This window comes from Channa argus, chromosome 11, assembly GCF_033026475.1.
Source record: "Channa argus isolate prfri chromosome 11, Channa argus male v1.0, whole genome shotgun sequence".
Taxonomy (NCBI): Eukaryota; Metazoa; Chordata; class Actinopteri; order Anabantiformes; family Channidae; genus Channa; species Channa argus.
The window spans coordinates 25,409,080-25,430,455 of record NC_090207.1 but is presented as its reverse complement, the minus strand read 5'-3'; the positions used below and the strand labels follow the sequence as shown (position 1 = coordinate 25,430,455).

The 21,376-nt window shown below is 39.0% G+C and overlaps 1 protein-coding gene across 2 annotated transcripts in view; it reads right to left on the bottom strand.

Annotated features, from left to right (window-relative positions):
• Positions 1-475: 475 nt before the first annotated feature.
• abca2 (ATP-binding cassette, sub-family A (ABC1), member 2) overlaps positions 476-21,376 on the bottom strand; it is a 72,112-nt gene continuing 51,211 nt past the window's right edge. Inside the window, exons 27-49 of one of the 2 annotated variants that reach the window (XM_067520965.1) lie at positions 20,983-21,273; positions 20,495-20,716; positions 20,008-20,110; positions 19,134-19,459; positions 18,532-18,745; positions 17,383-17,488; positions 17,192-17,303; positions 16,747-16,807; positions 16,156-16,330; positions 15,941-16,056; positions 13,909-14,056; positions 13,630-13,753; positions 13,192-13,324; positions 12,447-12,567; positions 10,124-10,302; positions 9,336-9,477; positions 7,350-7,484; positions 5,992-6,095; positions 5,782-5,874; positions 4,165-4,267; positions 3,429-3,566; positions 3,121-3,330; positions 476-2,610 (exon numbers count right to left, since the gene is read on the bottom strand). In XM_067520965.1, coding sequence (XP_067377066.1) covers positions 2,581-2,610; positions 3,121-3,330; positions 3,429-3,566; positions 4,165-4,267; positions 5,782-5,874; positions 5,992-6,095; positions 7,350-7,484; positions 9,336-9,477; positions 10,124-10,302; positions 12,447-12,567; positions 13,192-13,324; positions 13,630-13,753; positions 13,909-14,056; positions 15,941-16,056; positions 16,156-16,330; positions 16,747-16,807; positions 17,192-17,303; positions 17,383-17,488; positions 18,532-18,745; positions 19,134-19,459; positions 20,008-20,110; positions 20,495-20,716; positions 20,983-21,273 — 3,386 coding nt within the window. In that variant the 3' untranslated portion in view covers positions 476-2,580. Of the gene's footprint in view, positions 2,617-3,120; positions 3,331-3,428; positions 3,567-4,164; positions 4,268-5,781; positions 5,875-5,991; positions 6,096-7,349; positions 7,485-9,335; positions 9,478-10,123; positions 10,303-12,446; positions 12,568-13,191; positions 13,325-13,629; positions 13,754-13,908; positions 14,057-15,940; positions 16,057-16,155; positions 16,331-16,746; positions 16,808-17,191; positions 17,304-17,382; positions 17,489-18,531; positions 18,746-19,133; positions 19,460-20,007; positions 20,111-20,494; positions 20,717-20,982; positions 21,274-21,376 lie in introns of both variants that reach the window. The other variant, XM_067520964.1, reaches the window with a different exon arrangement.

Genomic DNA, 21,376 nt, shown 5'->3' with positions numbered 1-21,376 from the left:
ACGTGCTTTGCCTTTGGCTCTTCAAACCAAACCAAACTGGTGCGTGGCCTGGTATTTGAACCAGTCTGGTGATCTTACACATCGAGCCACGAGGGCACTAGTATATTATATTGAAGCATTATTCAAAACTAGGAGTTAGTATGAAGTAAAATATATAAAAAGGCAAAAACCCAAAATAAAATGTGGTTACCAACTGTGATGTCTGTGACACCGGATTTTAGCTTATTTGTGTGGTGGCCCTGAGATCAACACACTATTAATGCAAAAACACAAAATAAGAAAAACAACTTCACCAACACAGCTAAAACATATGAAATACAACAAATACATAAAACCCAACACAACGACACTGCAAATGTAAAACATAATAGAAATGTCTAAATGTATGTATTATATGAGGACACTCTATGCTAATGACAATGCTAATGGACATCTTTAACACAACAAAATAAAAACACAACTATCCAACACGAAGAAGAGTTCAGAAACATTTGTTTAATCATACATGAGCTTTAAAGCTAATGTGAGATGTTTTGTGCAAATGAAAATCTGATGATGCTTTACATCCCCAAAAATTATACATCCATATTAAATACAGAACAAAGAATAAATAATATTTGTAGTTATATTTTTTTCTGATTACATCTTACTTCAGTGGTTGCTGGTGACATAAGTTAACTCTTCACTGTCTAACTACACACTGTAATACATTTGTGTTTACCCCTGTTATAATCTTATTTTTGTTTGCCATTTTTATGAAAACAAGTTCCAAGCTTTGATTTATTATAACAAATAAAACAAAAGAACCAGATTAACTCAAGCCAACTACTCAGATTTAAGAGAAAGGTTTACTTATTCAAGTCTGTCTTAAAACAACAGTCAGGCGTCTATGAAACACTGAAATGCATTTGGATCGCTGTATTTACTCCTCCTATTAATACAGGCTTTTTAAGGTAGATTTCTTTTCACAGTTACTCAACATGGAAACAAAATAAGGAATTTCAACCTTAAATGACTGACATTTGAAGAGATACATTTGATTCAAAAAGACAGAATGCTGAAACCTCATATTAGATACACATTTGAGTACGTTTTTTCTCAGAATATGGACAATGGATGTTGGCCCCAGCTCTTGATTTTTTTCTTTTTTACAGCAAGTAAAACCTCTTTCAATGTTCATATGTGCACCTGACAGTTGTTTTGAGACTGACTTAAAAAATGTGAACCTGTCCTTTCAGTTCAAAATAAATGGTGCTATGTTGAAATATTTCAGCAAAAAACATCCATCTTGCTTTACATTGTCCGAAAAGTAGGAAATTACAACAGTCCGTTTTCTTCTTTAATGAAAACCAATTTAGTCAAGATAATAATTATCAAAATATGACTGCAGTTAGCTGTGAGAGAAGTAGTGACACAGTAATTATAATGACAGAATATGTTACAACTTAGTATTCACAGAACTCATGAGAGACCAGTTAAAACCACATGCCAACTTACAGTCACAGAAACATCCAAGGTTTTGTAAATGTGGATATACTGCACATCTTCCAAAATCCATTAAAAAAAAAAAAAAGTACTTCAAATAATAATACGTGTCCTGTACCAAGGTTAAAACAATAGTTTATTCTGATCTGAGAGTTCCTTTTAGTGTCACAGTGATGGTAGTGCAGTTATTGTCAGGGAACATCAGCTTCACTTCAAGTTCACTTTAGTTCCAGGCCTTTACTGGAGAAATTAACATTATACACTGTGTCCGGTTTATAGAGGATGTTCTCGGCAGAGTCCACAAATAATGATATGTTAAAAGCGCGAATAAGAGCATTCAGTAGAAAGAGACCAGTGTCAAAACAAATTGATTAACAGGGAGACACCACCCGGACAATAACCATGCCATGTACGTACATTTCCCCAGTGTCTCTGACATCAAGATCAAAGAAAAGGCTCCCGCATGTCCACACCTGCCAGCTCACAACATGTGTTTTACTACATCCTCTGTTATTGCAAAATACACCATATATCAGTCCATAGCTGCTTCGATATCCAAAATAAATCATTCTCGTCACCACATAAAAATAGACTGTATTACATTATGACTGGGAATTGACTTCATCACAGCATGCTCTCAAAGCAGGTCTAGTTTGGTACAGTAACAAGGGCCTATTCAGGGTACATCAGTCCATTTTGGCAGGGAGCGTGTGTACAATTAACTCAAATATACTGTAACCAACATATTTCACTGACAAAGTTAGCTATTCGATTGGAGCAACTAGCCATATAGTGAGATACATTCTGCAAAACAACAAATATAATAACATTCTAAATCCCAATGCAAGTGCTCCTGTCACCATGTCTCTAACTGTAGGTCGCGCTGACTGACCAAACCACCACATTTAACATCTGCGATGGAGAATTTGAGGCTGAAATACTGAACTACTGGTCCTATGTTCCACGGTGCAGAGAGTTTTGGTCCTCTTCAGGGCTAAATCAGCAGCTCCCTTTCTCCCTCCAGGCCTCAGGGATTAGACAGGCAGGGTGTGGATTTTCCCTCTCCTCTTCTCTCTGCTCGTTAAATGTCTCAATTCAACAGAGAGTGTCTGTGCTGAAGGAGAGCTGCACCTGGCAAACACACACACACACAGGTTAGCTAATGATCGGAGGTAAATAGTGGGGTCACAGCAGCAAATTAGGCTGATGCCGACAATTAATCTAAAAGTCATTTATTCATTCTCAGTCTGTGATGCTTTTGTGTAATGTTGTCCGTAGCTTTGGTTACGTTAGAGAACAAAAAAACTCTCTTTATGTCATAGTGTAATCAGGATCACCTCAGCTTGGGCCTAAAGACCACACAGTTTTAGGAGAAATGGTGTGAAAATGTTGAAAATGTTTTATTTGGGCTTTTACTAAAAATCCAATTCAAGAGTTTGTGTGATGTCCAACAGTGTTTAAAGTGTATATATAAAAAACTAGACTTAAAAAAGAAAAAACAAATCGAACTATGTGACTATTACACTGTATTTAAAAAAAAATGTCAAAATTGTAACAAAATTTAAAAATTTTTAAATCAGCTAAACCTAAATTTCTGTGCACCTTTACACAACAAACAAGATGAGATCCACTCACCCTTTCCTCTTCAAAGCTGATCAGTCCTTCATCATCATCAGTCTCCAGCTCTTCTGGTGCCTCGCTGATCAGCGCATTGAGCTCTGTGCTGGCTGGGCGTGACTTCAATAAGTCAAGGATGTGCTGGAGGGGGGACTGTCCATCACCTGGGGGTGACACCTCCTGCTGCTCCAGGTTGTCACTCTGCTTCTTGGCAAAATTAACAAACACCTGACCGAAAGAAATTAAGGCAAATTCTTTCATTATTTCCATTTTTCCTTGTTAAAGGCCTGTATGTATTTGAACCCGAGCATTACACATTGACTCACATTGTCCAGAGTGGTCTGGCTGACAGAGTAATCCTCAAGTCCCAGTACCTCCACCACCTGCTCCATTTTACTGAAGACCTGAGCCAGAGAGATCCGCTCAGACTTCAGCTGGTACTGGACCTTGGTGTGGTGACGTTCCTGCAAATAACACGTGGTTTTAATGTCTAAAAGAACCCAATCAAAGGAAGAACCTACACTCACTGGCCACTTCTTTAGGTACAACTGCAAAATCTAATACAATCCTATAGAGCTCCGACATGAATTCTACTTTTGGAAGGTTATAATTTCTCAGTTTTTAGGTTTAAACTGTCAGAAAGGTGATAATTAGTCATTTAAAATGAATGAGGGGGCCAAAACATTAGAACCACCTCTTGATACAATGCTCTCCTGTACAATTCCACCATCCACTATGTCCCCACTAATATACACATATAAAAATACTATACAAAATATGCACATGCAACTATCTGACAGTTTCAAGTTAAGAATTGATTGTAACCTTGTAAAAGAATTCACGGCAGAGTTGTTGTGTTGGACTATATTACAGTGTACAAGGGGCCAGTGAATGTATAGTTACCTCTTTAAGGCAACTGCTGAATTTCCCTCTTCTTGCAACAAGTAAAATAAGGTTCATACCATGTAAAAAAAACAAAAAAGCTATATATATTATAATCACTTTAGGAAACAAAAATGTGACTCATTACAGCAATTTACCTAGTTGTGTGTAGTAATTTACCTTCAGCACAGCCTCAGGGAAGTTTCTGTTGAAGAAACGAACCACCTCCTTCACATTGGAGCTGCTCTTTGTCCTCACTGTGATCATATAGCCATCCCCAAACCTTGAACGTGATCATAAAAACGTGGTTAAACCATTGACCTCTACTCTTTAGGGTATAATATAAACTAATAGATGAGAAAGTTCAGAATTTCATGTTTTATTTGATTGAATTAAATTGAATGGAATTTAGACCTTGATACCTTTGGGTTCAAACAAAAGGATCTATCTTCTACGTTGTGTATGAGATCCAGATTTAAATACCTGGAAATAAAAGCTAAAATGTTGATCTCTTGTCTTAAACTCGCAAACCCAAATGGTCTCAGTCTACAAAAAAAGTAAAGGAATTGGCCTCACTGTTCCAGTACTTTTGGACGGGAGGGTAGTTTAGTGAATATTTGTATCCAATCACCCACATTTTATCTGTTTTAAAAGTACTGGAACATACTGACAAGCGTTTCTTTTTATCCAGGTGTGTTCTGCAAGATTGATTTTCAAACAATAAATAGTTTTATATGACTACTATTGTGCGGGTTCACGTCCCTGTGGCCGTCCTCCGTGATTTTGCTCCAGTTACTCTGGTTTCTTCCCACCGTCCAATGGCATGCATGTTAATTAGTGACTCATATTGCTGTAGATGTGAATGTGAGTGTGAACGGTTGTCTGTCTGTGCATGTCTCTATGTTGCCCTGAGATAGACTCCCGTCCTGTCCAGAGTGTACCCTGCTCCAGCCCCCTCTGCGACCCTTAACAGGAGAAGGAGTTAACATATAATGGATGGATGGATCGATGAATGACTACTATTGGATTTAGTCTTGTGTTTTAGACAAATTCCTTCTTAGGAATTCCTTGTAATCCCTTTTACTTGGCAATAAACATGAATGAGTTATGAGAACTGGATGTTGGATCCAATCATGGCACCCATTCAATCCTATGAACGCTGCTCAATGGTGCATAAACTGAAAAAAAAGAAGAAAAACAAATTCTTCCAGATTCTAAGCATAAATGTTACCTAGTTGACTTTCACACTTCTGTGCTTTTGGGACCATGTACATTAGTAACCTTCTCCTGTTGTGCCTCTTGGCTCCCCTTTTATGAACTATGATAGAATTTCTACATAATCCTGGTCCTAAGTTCTTTGTGGCATTTGTGACACTCAGAAACTATTATTTTATAAATGTTAATTTTGTAATTGTCTTTTGTGTGGCATATTACTGACTTTCTCAAACTCTCAGACACAAGAATTTTTCTCCTAGTTGTTAAAACTGTTAAGTTGCCCAGTTGACACCAGCCGACTGTCAGTCAGATAATGTATAAATGAAGAACATTCAACACCACTTCTACCCTTCCTACATCTAGGAAACCTACTGGCCTCTCTTGCAGTGGCTGATATCATTGTTCATGAGCCCACCATCAGGAAAACATTAAACAACAATGGGGTTCAAGCTATTACTCCATTGCTTCCTGTCTACAGTTTGCTAGGATTAGGATTCCAGCACAGGAATCAAACTATTAAAAAATTAAGCAAACAAGAGCACAGCTCGAAAAAATAAAATGAAAGTTGAAACTTCTTCTGACCTGTTCTTGAGGTGTTGGATGCTGCCCAAGCATTTAAACCGGCCGTTTACCATAATGCCCAGTCTGGTGCACAAAGCCTCACACTCCTCCATACTGCAGAGAACCACACAACATTATTAAAAAAAAGTGAAAATTAGTATATTATTAAGAAGAATAATTAGTTAGCATGGCAGCAGACTCCTATTGCATGTGAGAACTGAGGTGTCTCACCTGTGTGATGTCAGCACTACAGACCGCCCCGTCTTTATAATGTCCAGAATTAGATTCCAGAGAAATCTGCGGGCCTTTGGGTCCATTCCAGTGGTGGGCTCATCCTAAAACAACATAGAATGCAGTTCAGAAACATGATGGGAGATTTTCAGAGATTTTCTTTTGTACATTCTCATCAACCGTGTAGTGACCTCACTTTAACCAGTTGTGTACTCTGATTTGCCCTTTTCATTTATTCTAGTTTCAAGTAGTAGCTTCTTCTTATCTGCTGTTAGCTGTTCTGGACTAGATCTGTGTCTGAAATCAAATGACGCCACTCCCTATAAAATGTACACTAAGAAGTTCATTCACTAGTGAAAAGTCAATTGACATTTCACTTACTAATCATTTCGTGCGTCATCACTAACAGCACCACAGTAATAAACTGTAAAACAGGCAGCATTGCATTGTGATATTATTACCAGAAAGTAGGGTACATGCTATGCACTCTACTCTACTGTTTCAATGTCAGATACTTTGAGTGCACCGTATAGTGGATAGATTTACACACTCAACATTTGGAAGCTACTAAATAATGGCGGATATGCTATATAATGAGTAGGATATGAGTTCAGAAACAGCCTAGGACTTAAACTTAAACTTTAATATCTCTCTGCTTCTAGCTCTCACACTCCTCCAAATATCATCATCAGCTATCAGCTAACATGTCCAGGCACTCACCCCACACCTTTTCCAGATTGTATTTAAACAGGGTTTGCATCATGGTCTGAGGTTACCTGCCCTTTTGTTTAATGTACTATCCAATTCAGATGTGTGTACTGTCACCCCTCCCACTGAGTCAGTGTTACTGACCAAAGTGCTTTACTTTGGCTTTCTGTTACTTTATATAAACTCCACACAGTGTGACACGTCCTTGTCCAGCAGGATGCATCAGCCACACATGCACACACACTTCTCACTGTCACAAAGGACACTGTCACTCTTTTTTCATCACTGGATGCTGCTCTACTGAAGGTCTCACTTACAGTATACTCCCCTGCATTTTGCTGTCCTCTACCACAATTTCCTCTCTCTACTCACAACCCAGCTTCACTCTCACTTTCTTTTTCTTGCTGATCTTAGATAAAAACTATGTTCTCTGATCTCTGTCATCCCTCGAGTCTGTCTCTCTCCTGCCCCCAGAATCTAAAATCAACACCTCCAATGAGTACTGAGAGACATGCTGTACCTTAAGGGTGACTTGACCATAGGTGGAGAATATGTTGTGCATGCTGTGAATATTTTTATTTTCATTTTTTTTTCTTTTTTGATAAAACCAGGGAGCCACTGGAGAGGGGCAGCTCAAGACGCTTGCTTACCAGGAAGATGAGTGAAGGGTATCCAATCAGTGCGATGGCAGTGGAGAGCTTGCGTTTGTTTCCTCCACTGTAAGTGCCAGAAGGCCTGTCTGCATACTTGGACAACTCTAGCTTTTCTAATGCCCACTGCACTACCTATAGGTGGAGACAGGGATAAAAATGTTAAGGTTAAGTCTAGAATTCAGTTTAGGTTACACAGTGTCCAAACCAGGGGCGTAACATGAGCAGTAGCTTCAGGGTCCTATGATTATGTGGGGTGGTGCGTACACACTGCTGTGTTTTGTTTGCCCATTGTAAAAAAAAATAAAAGTGACATAGAATTTTCTAAAAAGTTGGGAAGATGTGTAAAACGTAAATAAAACAGAATGCAATGATTTAAAAATCTCATCAACCAATATTTTTTTCACTATGAACAGAAACAACATATCATCATATTGAAATGAAACATTTACCATTTCATGGAAAATATTAGCTTATTTTGAATTTAATGGCAGCAACACATCTTAAAAGAGGTATCACAAACCAAAAACAAATGGAGGAGCGTTTGAGAACTAATTAGGTTAATTGGAAACAGGTCAGTAACATGAATGGGTATAAAAGGAGCATTTCAGAGAAGCAGAGCTTCTCAAATGTGAATATGGGCAAAGGTTTACCAGTCTGTGAAAAACTGCCTTTAAAAATTGTGAAACAATTTCAGAAAAATGTTCCTCAATGTAAAAATGTGAAGGCTTTGAAGATCCCTGTATCTGAAGTATATAACATCATCAAAAGTTTCAGACAATGAGGAGGAAATCTGTGTGCAAGAGACAAGGCCGAAGCTCAAAACTGGATGCGTGTGATCTTCCTGCCCTCCGAGGGAACTGCATGATTCTGTAATGGACATCACTGCATGGGCTTGGGAACATTTCCAGAAATCGTTTCCTGTGAACACAGTTCACCAGCAGTCCACAAATGTAAGTTAAAGTTGTATCATGCAAAGAAGAAGCCATATGTGAACACAATCCAGAAACGCTGCTATATTCGCTGGGCCAAAGCTTGATTACAATGGTCTGAGGCAAAATGGAAAACTGTTCTGTGGTCAGATGAATCAAAATTTTAAGCCATTTGGGACCATCCAGCTTGCTATCAAGCTGCAAAGCCTGCCTCTAATGGTATGGGGGTGCATTAGTGCCTAAGGTGTAGGCAGCTTACACATCTGGAAAGGCTCCAACAATGCTGAAAAGTACATAGAGGTTTTAGAGCAACATATGCTCCCAATGTCCAGTAACAATGGCCCAGGACTGTTGTGCAGCTAGAATTCTGCATCAGACAAGAATGGGACAACATTCCTCTCCTAAACTCAAAATGACATTTCCAGACAGTTATTAAAAGAAGTGGGGATACAAGATGGTAAACATTGCCCATAGTCCAACTTCTTTGAGATGTGCTGCTACTATCAAATTTAAAATGAGCTAACATTTTCCATAAAATATCTGTTTCGACATCTGATATGTTGTTTATTTTCTAATGTGAATAAAATATAGGATGATGAGATGGCAAATTAATGCATTATTTATGTTTTACACATCTTTTTGGAAGTGGGGTTTTACACTCGATCATATTTACAGGTGGATGGCATGTTTCAAAGGTGAAGTGTTACACTGCCATTGTACACAGCTAGACTGTATCCATTCCATCAGACATGTGTGAGCTGTAAGACCAAACATGTTTCTTTGGTAAAACAGCTTTAGGCGTTTAATTAGGCGACTGTGGATCAGGAGGTAGAGCAGTCCGACGATCCTAGGGTAGTGGGATCAATTCCTGGCTACTCCAGTCACACGTTGAAATGTCTTTGAGCTAGGCACTGAACACCGACTCACTTACTGAGTAAGAAGTGATGGATAGGGTTAGGGTAAGGGGCTAGAGAAGGCATTATGTCCATGAAAGAATAGAAAACAAACCTGTGTGTGTGGGTTAGTGTGTGTGTTAGTGTGTGTGCTTGCCTACCCTGTCCTGATCCTTCCAGGGAATGCCACGAAGGCGGGTGTAAAGCTCCAGATGTTCCCTGGCTGTCAGGTCATCGAACAGAGCGTCAAACTGTGGACAGTAGCCGATACTTTGCTGAACACGTAACAGGTCCTTTAGGATACTACGCACACAAACACACAAACATAAAGAAATGTCGTAAGTTCCTTAATATCAGTCAATGTGTTCACTCTACTAGTGAATAGAAGAGTCTCTTTTTATCAGTCAATATCATACTGACACTAGCTGATGAGTCCTAGGTCTCAGTTGCGGATGCAGGTTACTCTAAAGCTGAGGTTATGCTCAATTTTCGAACAGGGACATCAATACAGAACCACTTAAACACACGTTTGAGGTGTGTCTCAATCTCTATATTCTTATCCTAACAAGGTTTTGATGCTGAGGAAAACACAAACTACACCACTGGAGAAGTAATGAACAGGAAGTATGTTCTGCTGATGGTATCGCAAACTGTGTGTAATTACATAAATACTGCCTGCTATTTAATTTTCATCTATAGGTGCAGTTTGCTGCGCCTCCACATGGCTGGATTTTTGTATGTAGATATGTAGATTTCAAATTTCATGGGCTAAATTTGTGCAGGGAGGGATTGTTAAAACAGGAAAACGACAAACACGAACTGGTGAATTTTTTTTCCTCACTTGATCTGAGAATGTCAAGATACAACAAACATGTCAAGAATAAGTTGGTACTCTGCTGCAGAATATTAAAGAATACACACAATAATAATCAATTTTTCTGTTGCTAACCTGTTTCCACTAATAAAGGCCTCTCCTCCAGTGGTGCACTCATCTCCTGTTAGCATCTTGAAGGTGGTGGTTTTCCCAGCTCCATTCACTCCCAGCAGTCCAAAACACTCACCGGGCCGAACACCCAGACACAACCGGTCTACCGCCAAGATACGACCCATCTTCCTGGATTTATACACCTGATGGAGATTTAAAGGACACATGCAAGTGCACTGTACAGTCAAGGACCAGTAAATTTCTAAATATACACTGTGTCCCATAAAATTGGAAGATAATATTTTTACCTTTTTGCATGACATTATTGGGATTATGTGATTTAATCTTGATAGATAAAATGTATATCTTTTCAAAACTTTATCGTTAAATCTCTTCCAAACATAGAAAATTAAAAAACAATTAACCTTTGCAAAAAAGAGGAATGTGTCTGAAAACTAATTATTCCAACTTTATGGGGAACAGTGGAATTATGGATGTACCTGCATACAACCCCAATATTAAAAAAAGTTGGTAAAATGTGTAAATTAGAAATAAAAACAGAATGCAAGGATTTTTAAATCTAATCAGCCTATATTTTATTCAAAATAGAACATAAACAACATCACACCAATACCAATACATCTCAACCTCTGCACATTTTAGAAGCTCTGCTGCTCTTAAATGCTCCTTTTATACCCACTCATGTTACTCACCTGTTGCCACTCATATGTATTTGGTTTGTGAGAATTACTTTTCCAGCCTTTTGTTGCCCCTCTTCCGCATTTTTTAAGATGTGTTGCTGCCATTCAATTCAAAATAAGCTAATATTTTCCATGAAATAGTAAATGTTTCAGTTTCAACATCTGAAATGTTTCTGTTGTATTGTGAATAAAATATGGGTTGATGAGGCTTGTAAATCGTTGCATTCTGTTTTTATTTTCGTTTTACACATCTTCCCTAATTTGGCTCTAGGAACTCTATAATATGGGAAACCAATATTTCTGACCACAGAGATGTCCTGGTCAAAGAAGTGTCACCCAACAATTTATAGTGTTTCTCTGATGCCTACAAATCACGAACAATATTAAATATTCCCTCTTGTGCAACTGAAGCTCTCGCTTGCCTTTGTGGGTGGAGTTTATGTTACTAAAGTAAGACAAAAACACTATCACCTTGTTTGGAAGGCGTTCAAGGACCCCCAGAGCTCAAGTCAGTTCAGTTTCAGAAAGAAGTACTTGGTATCAGAGCTGGACATTCAGAAAATGCCCCCTCATCCAGAAATGAAACCTAAAGTGGGAAGCCATACTGTCCTGCAATGCTGCCTATGCAATGGGCCCTAAGCTCATGTCAGATTCGGCAACTTCTTTTTTTGCATAAAAAAAAAATGTCCTCATTGGGATTTACAGTATTTTAAATTACTTGTAAAATGTGTTTATATAAAAACTGTAAAAGCACCTTGTACACTCTTTGTACCGGAAAAAGAAATACGTAGGGTTGCAAAGGATCACAAGTTAAAGGTCATTATGGGTCATGGAGTGGCTCACTATAGATCAGAAACAAAGGGCTTTGCATTCATGACTTACGAACACTTGAAAAACAAAAAAGCAATTTGACATAAGGTAAATTAAACCTGAATTTATAATTTGTGACAGTATACCTCTTTGCAGACTGTCCGCTGCTCTGAAGAACTCTATTTCACTAAATTCAATGTAAGGGTAAGAAATTTAGTAGCATTCTATTTATTGTAGTTTAATGGGCAACTTCACCAAAATTTCAACTTGCTTTCTATGGCTTTAGGTAAGATTGTAAATGTACATTAATGCTGTTAAACTTCCCTCCGACATCCATATATTAAAATATTTCTCTAGCTAATAGTAGCTGAAAAACCCCTCCAGATTACATCATCATACAGGAGTTTTTCACCATTAGGTGTTCAGATGATGTCATCTGGGGGAGCTCTGGAAAAGCACGACTGACCATGATTACAACCTCCATAGCAACAAGATGTGTGCAACAAGATGGTAAAATCTTGAAGGGCTGTAAAGAACAAAGGTTAGCTACAGCAGAGTAGAACACATTAGCCACAATTTACACGTAGCTTTGTAGTTTGTGGCTCATGTGTGGGCCAAATCATGGAGGGCGACGAGGTATGTTGGTATCTTGCATATTGCTCCTACGAATCAATTTGTTGAAGTTTGGAGATGTTATTGAACGATGAAGAAGATAGACAACTTTAACTAATAATCGTGTACTGATTATGCATATGCAGTACAGTTTTAACTACACACATAATTCAACTTATTGTTGTTTGACTTTTGATATTATTATATGAGATGCCAATTCCAACCTTTGTCAGGTTCTCAATCTTCAGCATATCGTTGTCAGCATCCCCTCGCAGCACCCTTCGTCTCTCACAGGCCACATCTACATCATCGTCATCTATAGGCTGGCAGCTGACAGGAACCCTCCTGGACACACACACACACAAACATATTTCAGCAATGTTTTGGGGATGCCGATCGGCTTCTTTGCATGAACTGCCTTCTTCAGGTCCTTTTGAACCTGCTTTGACAGAAGAAAACAGGGTAAACTGAATCTAATAAGAAGCTGTGTAACAGTAGTAGTCAAATTCCATTAGACAATACCACATTATTTTTCTGCGCATGCAAAGACAAAAATAAAGTTGGCCTGAATTGTATATGAACATTATCGAAGAATCTGAAAAGCTATCTTAGCTGACTTTTAGGCCCATCCAAGAGAAATTGTCTTTATTTTGAGTTAATCAATTTATGTCTACTGTCAAATTAAGAAAGCTTCCAGATTTAAATAAAGAATCACACCAGCTACCAAACATCAGTTGGTTTTCATGCTGCACTGCAACAACTGAAAAGGACAGTATGTGGCTGAAAGTTTAAATATCTACAGATGTGGACTAGATTGGTAATTATCCATGGCAAAAAAGAAGAAAAACAATTTTCTCAAAAATAATTTGAAGCTAAACTGCTAAAAGAAATAAAATATTTCCTTTAAAGAAGGGCACCATTTTACTCAGACACCTCACATACACTCAGGCAGAGCTAGACCTCACTCACTGAGGTTTCCTGAGGAAGTTGTACTGGCAGAGGATGGTGATGAGGAAGCCAACAAAGCCTTCGATTGTCATGGCAACGAGTCCTCGAGTCACAATGTCCCACTCAAATGGAGACTTCATCTTGTCAAACTGGCCTAAAAGCACAAATTCCCAGAAACCTATAGGTTAAAATTCTATCAAACACCTTTGTTTGTATCAAAAGTAAAGTAAAAAATTACAGATTATCTTCATTTAGTTTAAGCCCTAATAAGAATGTCTGTTTATGGTCAACAAATCTTGTGAAAACACCCAAACCACTAATTAATGCCCAACGCACTCTTATTTCAATCCTTTCTCTCTATGTCTAAAGTAGTAAACATCTTTGCTAATATACTGGAATGATACTAATACTTCACTTCAATGCTCATGCATTCTTTATGAAGTTTGAGGATGACTGTACCTATTTTAGCATAGTATTCATTGATGTACTCGTTGTAGGCCATCTCCATCAGGCCATGGCCAAGGTTGTAATTGGGGAAGATGAGGAAGCAGGACTTCAGGTAACTGTTGACTTTTTTCAGATCCTGGAGGAGGAAAAAAACAAAGTGATGGAACAACAACAACCATAACATGGACATTCCAACATCACTGCTTTACAGAAATAAACTACTTACTACTTATTTAGTAAATACTAGCAGTTTTCTGGGGTTACAATGAGCTTCCAGTGATTTAAACTGACCTTGTCATGCTCAAAGAGCTGTAGAAGGAATGTGGCCACAGTTGCAGTGATGCCTATGAAGAGGTTGATGACTATAAGGAATACATAGGCAGTACTAGGAACCTCAAACCAGAAGGACGCTGGGTACATGATAGGGGTGATGGACCACCTAGAAGGAAAGTACCCATTTTAAAAAAAAATACTGAGGGCAAAAAATTAGAACTACGGACCACTTGGTGCTGTTTTTCAAGTTACACTGAACACACACAGATTTAATAATTCAGTTTACACTGAAGTAGTCAGAGTTCTGTATTACAAAGGTTGTTTGTCTAGTACAAATATGCAGCAAATTAATTTGCCATGAATGAACATGCAAATAACAGAAATATGGGCACATACTGCATCTGTAATAACAACAATAGCACTACAGTCTTCATATGTTGAAATGGCCTTTGAAGTTAAATATTAACTTTATATTTTCTACAAGAGGGTCGTGTAAGACCCAAGAACTCATACTACTGTTTTCATGATCTGGCCCTTCAATTCAATTCCGGTTCTGGACTTTGTATTTTATACCACTTCCTGTTCCCAGTTCACTCCCCTCCAGCTTCACTACTCATCATCGGTCATTATTGTTTACACACGTTCCCCTGCCTATTTAGACTCTGTTCTCCCCTCAGTTCAAATCCTTCTCTTTTCTCTTGGATAGAATCCCAGGCTCCCCGGCTCCCCGGACTCTGTTGCCTGTTGCCTGTTTATCTTTGTTTATAGGTTTGGTTGCTGTGTTCCTTATTTAGCTCTGTTCTATGCACTGTTTAATCTGTTTATAGCTTTAGTTGTATTGTTCTGTACTGTTCTGTACTGTCTGCCCTGGTTTTGGACTCTTTTTGCTACTTAGTCTGAGTTTTGGTTTATTCTGTCCCTAATCTACTCTGTTTGCACAAACATTTTAAGTTGCACCAGTTTGTAGACTGCTCTGTAACATGCACTTATGGTCCTTTTATTATTATTATTATTTATTATTATAGTTTTACTGACCCTGATTTACATGATTCTTACATGATATCACGCTTTGTGTTAATGTGTTAATACTTCAGTGCTACTGCACTGATTTGGTGTTTATTTCCTATTGTTTGGAGATTGTGTTCATTTCCTGAATGTATTTATTACCCCAGCCTGTCTGTTTTTCCCACCTTTGAAGTTCCAGAGTTCCCGTTCCTAGATTCTTGTTAGTTTCTTGTACGTCTTTTGACATGCCTGCCCCTGACCTGTTGTTGCAATTTATGTCGCAATGCTGTTCAGTTAACAGTTAAATTTAGCTCATGATGCTCTGAGCTTTGAAAATGATATCCCTTAAACCAGCATCCCATACCATTATAGTGTGTTTTTTTTTTTCCTTCTTTCTATTGCCACGCATTGACACATTTCTTGTGATTAGCACAAAGTGAAATTCTACACATAGAATGTGTAGCGTCTTTCACCAAAAGTATTAGGAAAAAAGGGTCTCTTTCTTTTTGGTAGATGGCCTTATAGTTGGTGATGTTCAGTAATAGGTCAAGGAAAAGTGTAATACTGATACACACTTAAAAAAACAAGTTATAGCTTGTTGTATTGTTATATAAAAACCAGCGCGTATTGACTTGGTCTTTGAGGACATTTATGAATTAGTATTGTACGGTACATGTCCATACAACGACCATTTTAAAACTGCAATTGTAACTTTACATTCATCCCTTCGTTCTATATTATATTCCTGTAGAATTGGGTTAAACATTAATTAAGTGTTCACAGTGCAGTGATGTCTATAGATTATTAAATTGAATAAAATACAGTTCTAAAGGAAAAACATCTGTTGGCTTATAATCTTTCATGTTTTCACCAAACACTTACTCTGCACTGACCCTTGCGACCACTAAACAACTGTAATAAAAATTAACCAGAGAATTCTTATGAATGTTTCAATTCAACCATTAAAAAGTCAGACTACGAAGTAAAAATGTGTGTGTGTGTGTGTGTGTGTGTGTGTGTGTGTTCGTGCAGTCAGATGTCTCACCCATACAGAAGAAAGAGGGAGAGGACAGCAGGGAAGTTAGTTGGGGAGGTGTAGGCTGGCAGGTCGAACACAAAGAGAATAATAACACAGCACGTGGCAGGTACCAGGTAGTTCAGCTGAGGAGAAATGAGAACTTTTACATTTACAGCACTTCACCAACACATCTAAAGACTTATTACATCTGTTAGCACCAGTCACATATGTGCCCTCCTCACCATGTCCCATATGTAATTAGCCAGCCAGTAAATGACGGGGTTACAGCCACTGACAAACTGCAGGTGTTTAGCTTTGGTGGACTTCTCAGCAACCAGGAAAACCACAAAGCTGGCAGGCACAAAGGACATGGCCACAATAATGAAGATAGCAATCACCACATCAGTTCCCTGGAGCCTGAAGAGGAAAAGAGAGACAGACATTTATACTGCGAGGGAGCGATGTTCAATGAAATCTAGGATAATTCACCAATAAATATGTTTAAATTGACCTAATAATCCTGGACAAATGTACCTTGTTAAATGTTGCTCAATACCAGAAATCCACAGAGGTTATAAGATTAGTTACCAAGAGTTACCAGTTCCTGTAAGCTGAATGTGTTTGGACTGTGGAAGGTAACTCACAAAGGCACAGGTAATAACCATTTGTAACCATTTGCAACAATGTTTAGCCATTTGAACTACACACACAAGTCATTATCTATAGTTATCTCTATTATTATATTATTATCTCTATCTATTAGTTTCTTAACGCTATCTAAAGGCACTACACAAAAACTAGATTAAAATACTCAGTAGTTCTTAGTAACTTACAAGTAGTCCAAAGACAGGCTGGCACTGGTTCGATTCATTGGGTGGTTGATCAGTGTGATACCTGGAAAATACACAACAATTTAACAAAAACTAAAATTGCAGCACGAGGGTGTGGAGCCTACCCCAGCTATCATTTACCTGGAGAGTCTATCTCAAGGACAATACTGAGAGACATACACAGACAAAGAACCATTCACACTCACATATAAACCTACGGGCAATTTAGCGTCACAAATTAACCTAACATGCATGTATTTGGACAGTGGGAGGAAACCGGAGTAGCTTAAGGAAACTCACACAAGCACAGGAACTCCACACAGTAAGGCCGCAGCCAGGGATTTGTAGTGGGGATGTTCTAGCTCTGAGTTGGCAGCATTAACCACTCCATCACCTTGCTTCCTTGTATTTAACATCCCTGTTAGTTACTTAACTGCTATTTAATTACCATAGGCCGCAGGGTTGCCTTTGGACACAGGCAGGTTGGCACGCAGGATGGCGTTGTTAAGGACATTCAGATATGTTGGCATGCTGTGGTAACCTTTGTTGTTGTATAGAACCTGGATACAAGAGATGACTCAGTCAGCCATTGAGTATGTTGTAATGTGGACTTGGTTTGGTTCACAGGGTCAGTCTTACCTGAGCTGATCTCCGAACTGCTATTTTGCGAACCATTGGAGGTATCTTTCTCCCAAAGGATGCTGGGATTGACTTCTGGATGTTCCCCACAGTTAAACCACCGTATCTATTGTGTAATAAAGGGGTAGAGACATAACCTGCAATAATACTATTAGTGTTGTTGTTCAATATTGTTAATACAGCACCGGTGTTTAGTGTATTTAATGCTTAATTTGTCATCTTAATTAGGTGGATATTTACGTTTATTAAATCTTACTCTGGGCGGGTGATAGGGAGATTTATTATATTGAAAGATGTAACGAGGTGGGGCTTATCCTTAAGAGTTCATTTTGGCCTTGATTTGAATGCCTGTAGAATGCCTGTTTTTAGGGTGGGATAATTCCATAAGACAATAAAAAAGAAACCTTTGGATATTGGAAATAAAGCCAACCATCAGTGATCCCATTGAAGATATATATGTAATTTTTTGGAATATTCTGTAAGTAGAAATATGCTCTAAAACTTTAGACTTAAGACATAGTTACTTCTAAGGTTTCTGTGCAAGGCTCTGCCTTCTGACCACTCAGACATAAATACATTTTGTGCCAAATGCAGACACGAAAGGATACCTTTTGACAATCTATGAGATGCCATGAGCTTTGACATTGGTGGATTTAGAGTCTTACTAGAACTTGTTTGATTAACAAATGTTAATGTGGAGACCTACTGACCTATTGAGCCCTCGAATGTACCTTTTGTAACTTTTTGGAATACTCTGTGAGTAGAAATATTTTTTAAAACTTTAGACTTCAGAGATAATCACTTCTAAGTTTTTCTGTGCAAGGCTCACTATTGCAAAAAGCTATAAAGGCTAATTGGTAACCTTTGTAGCTTCATATTTATTGTGATTTCACAGCTAGTTTTACTTATTGGGCAGAGTGTAGCAGAGTGCAGTAGAGCAGGGACAAGGAAAGCTGGGTGTTGCAGAGTGGATTGATTTATAGTGCCATGCTCTCACTAGCCTGGTCACCTAGAGTAGCATATTCAAGCTTTACTCGAAGGTTAAAAAAAACTGAATGATACCCAGTCCTAGTTTTTCAATGTCAAACTCCCTAAATTGTTAATATTTCTAAATGTTTCTTCATTCATATGTTCCCACAGCAGTCCTACCTGTGTAGGCGTAGTCTGTCTGAGGTGAACAGCAGATACTCAGAGACGTTCCGACCTGTTATGTCCACCAGAATGTCACCTGTCACCACCTTCATGAGAGGGGGCCGTCCTCCAACCCCACTGGGGCAGGAGAAGCCTGTTCCCTGCATCGAGCAGGTACAGCGCACTGGTTCATGGATGGACAGAGGGAGGGGTGGAGGGGATGTTGTGGGCTCTGACCAAACATAAAAGAGGTAGTAAATCAGAGTTTTTTTGTACAATAGACAGTAAGTGGGTTTTTATGCAAATGTAGCACAAACAGCCAGTGGGTGCCATTACATTTCTGCAGAAGTAGAGAGAGCATCTAGATGACATTGTTAAGAGTGCCAGTCAATCCACAAACAATTACAAAAATAGAAATAACACAAGTGTGTCAACCCCCCCTGATTTGAAAAAAAAAAAAAAATAGTTTTGGTTTGTCCTTGAAAAAATTCAGATCTGAGTAAGTTGGTGGGGAAAATATTGGATTTGGAGCTCTTAGCATATAATGTGAGTGGAGTCATAATTACTGTAAGTGGACTGCATGGATGAAAGTGCTCCCAAGTCCTGTGAGAAGAACTCACCCCTGACTGTGGTTGGAGGGGCTACTGTGAAATTCCACAGTCTGTCCTCAAAGCCAGGGTCAGGGTCATCTGAAGGTGCTGGTGAAGGAGGTGGAGGTACAAAGTTGGAAAGGGGGACCCCCTGTGTGAAGGAGTCTAGACACATGGAGTCAAAGTAGCATGCAGCCAGAGTCTTAAAGTTGTTGGCACTGGGGTTGAGGGTCTGGGCTAGCTGGTCTAGGGTGCTGTTGAAGGGTGTTTTGAGGACACAGGTCGCACCTACACCTGACGGCAGACGGAGGGTGTTGATGATCTTCTGGGGGCTGGCATCTGGAAACAGCTTACTCCTGAGAGACAAAGCCAAATAAGTTACTTTTAGATGATGTACTAGTTGCTGAGATTTACTGATCGATCTGTCTATGGATGTATTTTTCATTCTGACTACCAAAACCACACGTGTAATTGTCCTGCCATAATAGTTGCAAGAAAGCTAACAGAAGACAGGGAGCCAGCACGTTTGCCATCAGTGTGCAGGGCCTTAATACAAACTGCAAGGGGTTTATACTGTTAAACATTTATTAGTTGCAATGAATATAAATACTTACAAAATAATTTATCTTAGAACCAGATTCAACTTTGAATTGATTAATCAGTTCATGCATTTTTGAGATTGCTAGGGTCTGAAATGACGTTTTATTTTAAATTGCAAGGCAGTGCAAAATTTAGCGGGTGACTAATATCAATTGGTGCAATGACAACATTGAAAATTTTTGGAAGGTCGTGTTGTTTCTTCAGCTGTGTCCATCTTGATTTGGACAGTTGCTAATTTAAGGAGCATACTGAGGATCAAATTCCTAAAAGAAAGGTGCTGATAATAAAATCAGTGTTGTATTACCTGTACTGGGGTCTGTCTTCATTAGCATAAGGGATGAAGTTGCCTCTAGGTTGGGTATAGTTGTGATATTGAGATGGGGACAAGATCAGAGGAGGCAAATCTCCTGTGAAAGAAAGCAAATCGGATGACAATCCACTAGTTTTATCAACATTACAGAAGTGCACAAGACACAGAGTTAGCATTTGAATTTGTACAACATTGATTTTACTGAATTTATTTTCTTTTGTTTGTGGGTTTAATTTTACAGACATTTTCTCAGTACTTCTATCCCCCGTGTTTGGCAGCACACAGCTACTTTCAGTAAAAAGCCGTGACAAAGGCCCTTTCCACTACCTGCTACACTATCCACTGCAGCTTGCAGAAACATTTATGTGCTGTATCTGAGTATTGTTTTCCTTTGAATGCACTTACTACACTACCTGTTTAGTAGCACAAAAAACTAGTTCAGGACAGAAACCTGATCTATATCCTACATGTAAAATCTCACCGATCTCAGGTACGGATAAGGCCACGGTCATGGCCACACAAACAAAGAAAGCAGGCAGGAGAATCTGAGAGAAAAGTCCCTTGGTGTTCCTCTTGGCACAGTGGAACCGCTTGATGATAAGTCCATGAAACTGACTTAGCTTTAACCACCAACCCTCCAACTTGAAGCTGCCCTGGCCCTCTAGGACTTTTGGCTCACAAGATAAGGCATTCGTTGTATCCCCTGGGGAAACACAAGGTAAACAAGACAAATTAATAAAATAATGGATACTAGTTACTATAGACATGTGCCTGTCTTGAAGAACAATTGTTAGATGTGAAAAATTGCAATGAGGGTCCTCGCATGAGGCCTGAAGTAAGGAATAAATAAGAAATAATAAAAAGGCCATGTATCAACCAGCATCTCTTGGCTGCAGCTGTCATGAGGGTCAGTAACTGGGATAAAAAGTCAGTGTCTGACACAGCACATCTGCCATCTTTTTGTCTTACCCCTCAGGCTTGCAGAGTCAGACTCTTGGCCGTTGTCAAAAAGTGGACAGTAATCTCCATAGAAGTCTGTGTAGAGCCCCCCTTCATCCCCCCTCACTGAGCCACTGGATGAGCAGGATTTCAGGGAGGACTGGCTTTGGCTCAGCTTTGAGCACATAACTAGATTACTCAGCTCTACCTCTGGCTTTTCACTCTCCACTGTGGGTCCAGTCTCACCCTGCAACCCCCCCACACCTCCTGAACCCACTGACAATTTCCCAATTGAGCTGCCCCCTGGGGAATCCTTCATGTCTGCCAAGGACAGAGAGAGAAAGAGAGACAATTGTTATCACGTCCTTAATACAAATGTTAATTAGAACTTTTACTCAGACAGTGCACATTTTGATACAGAATA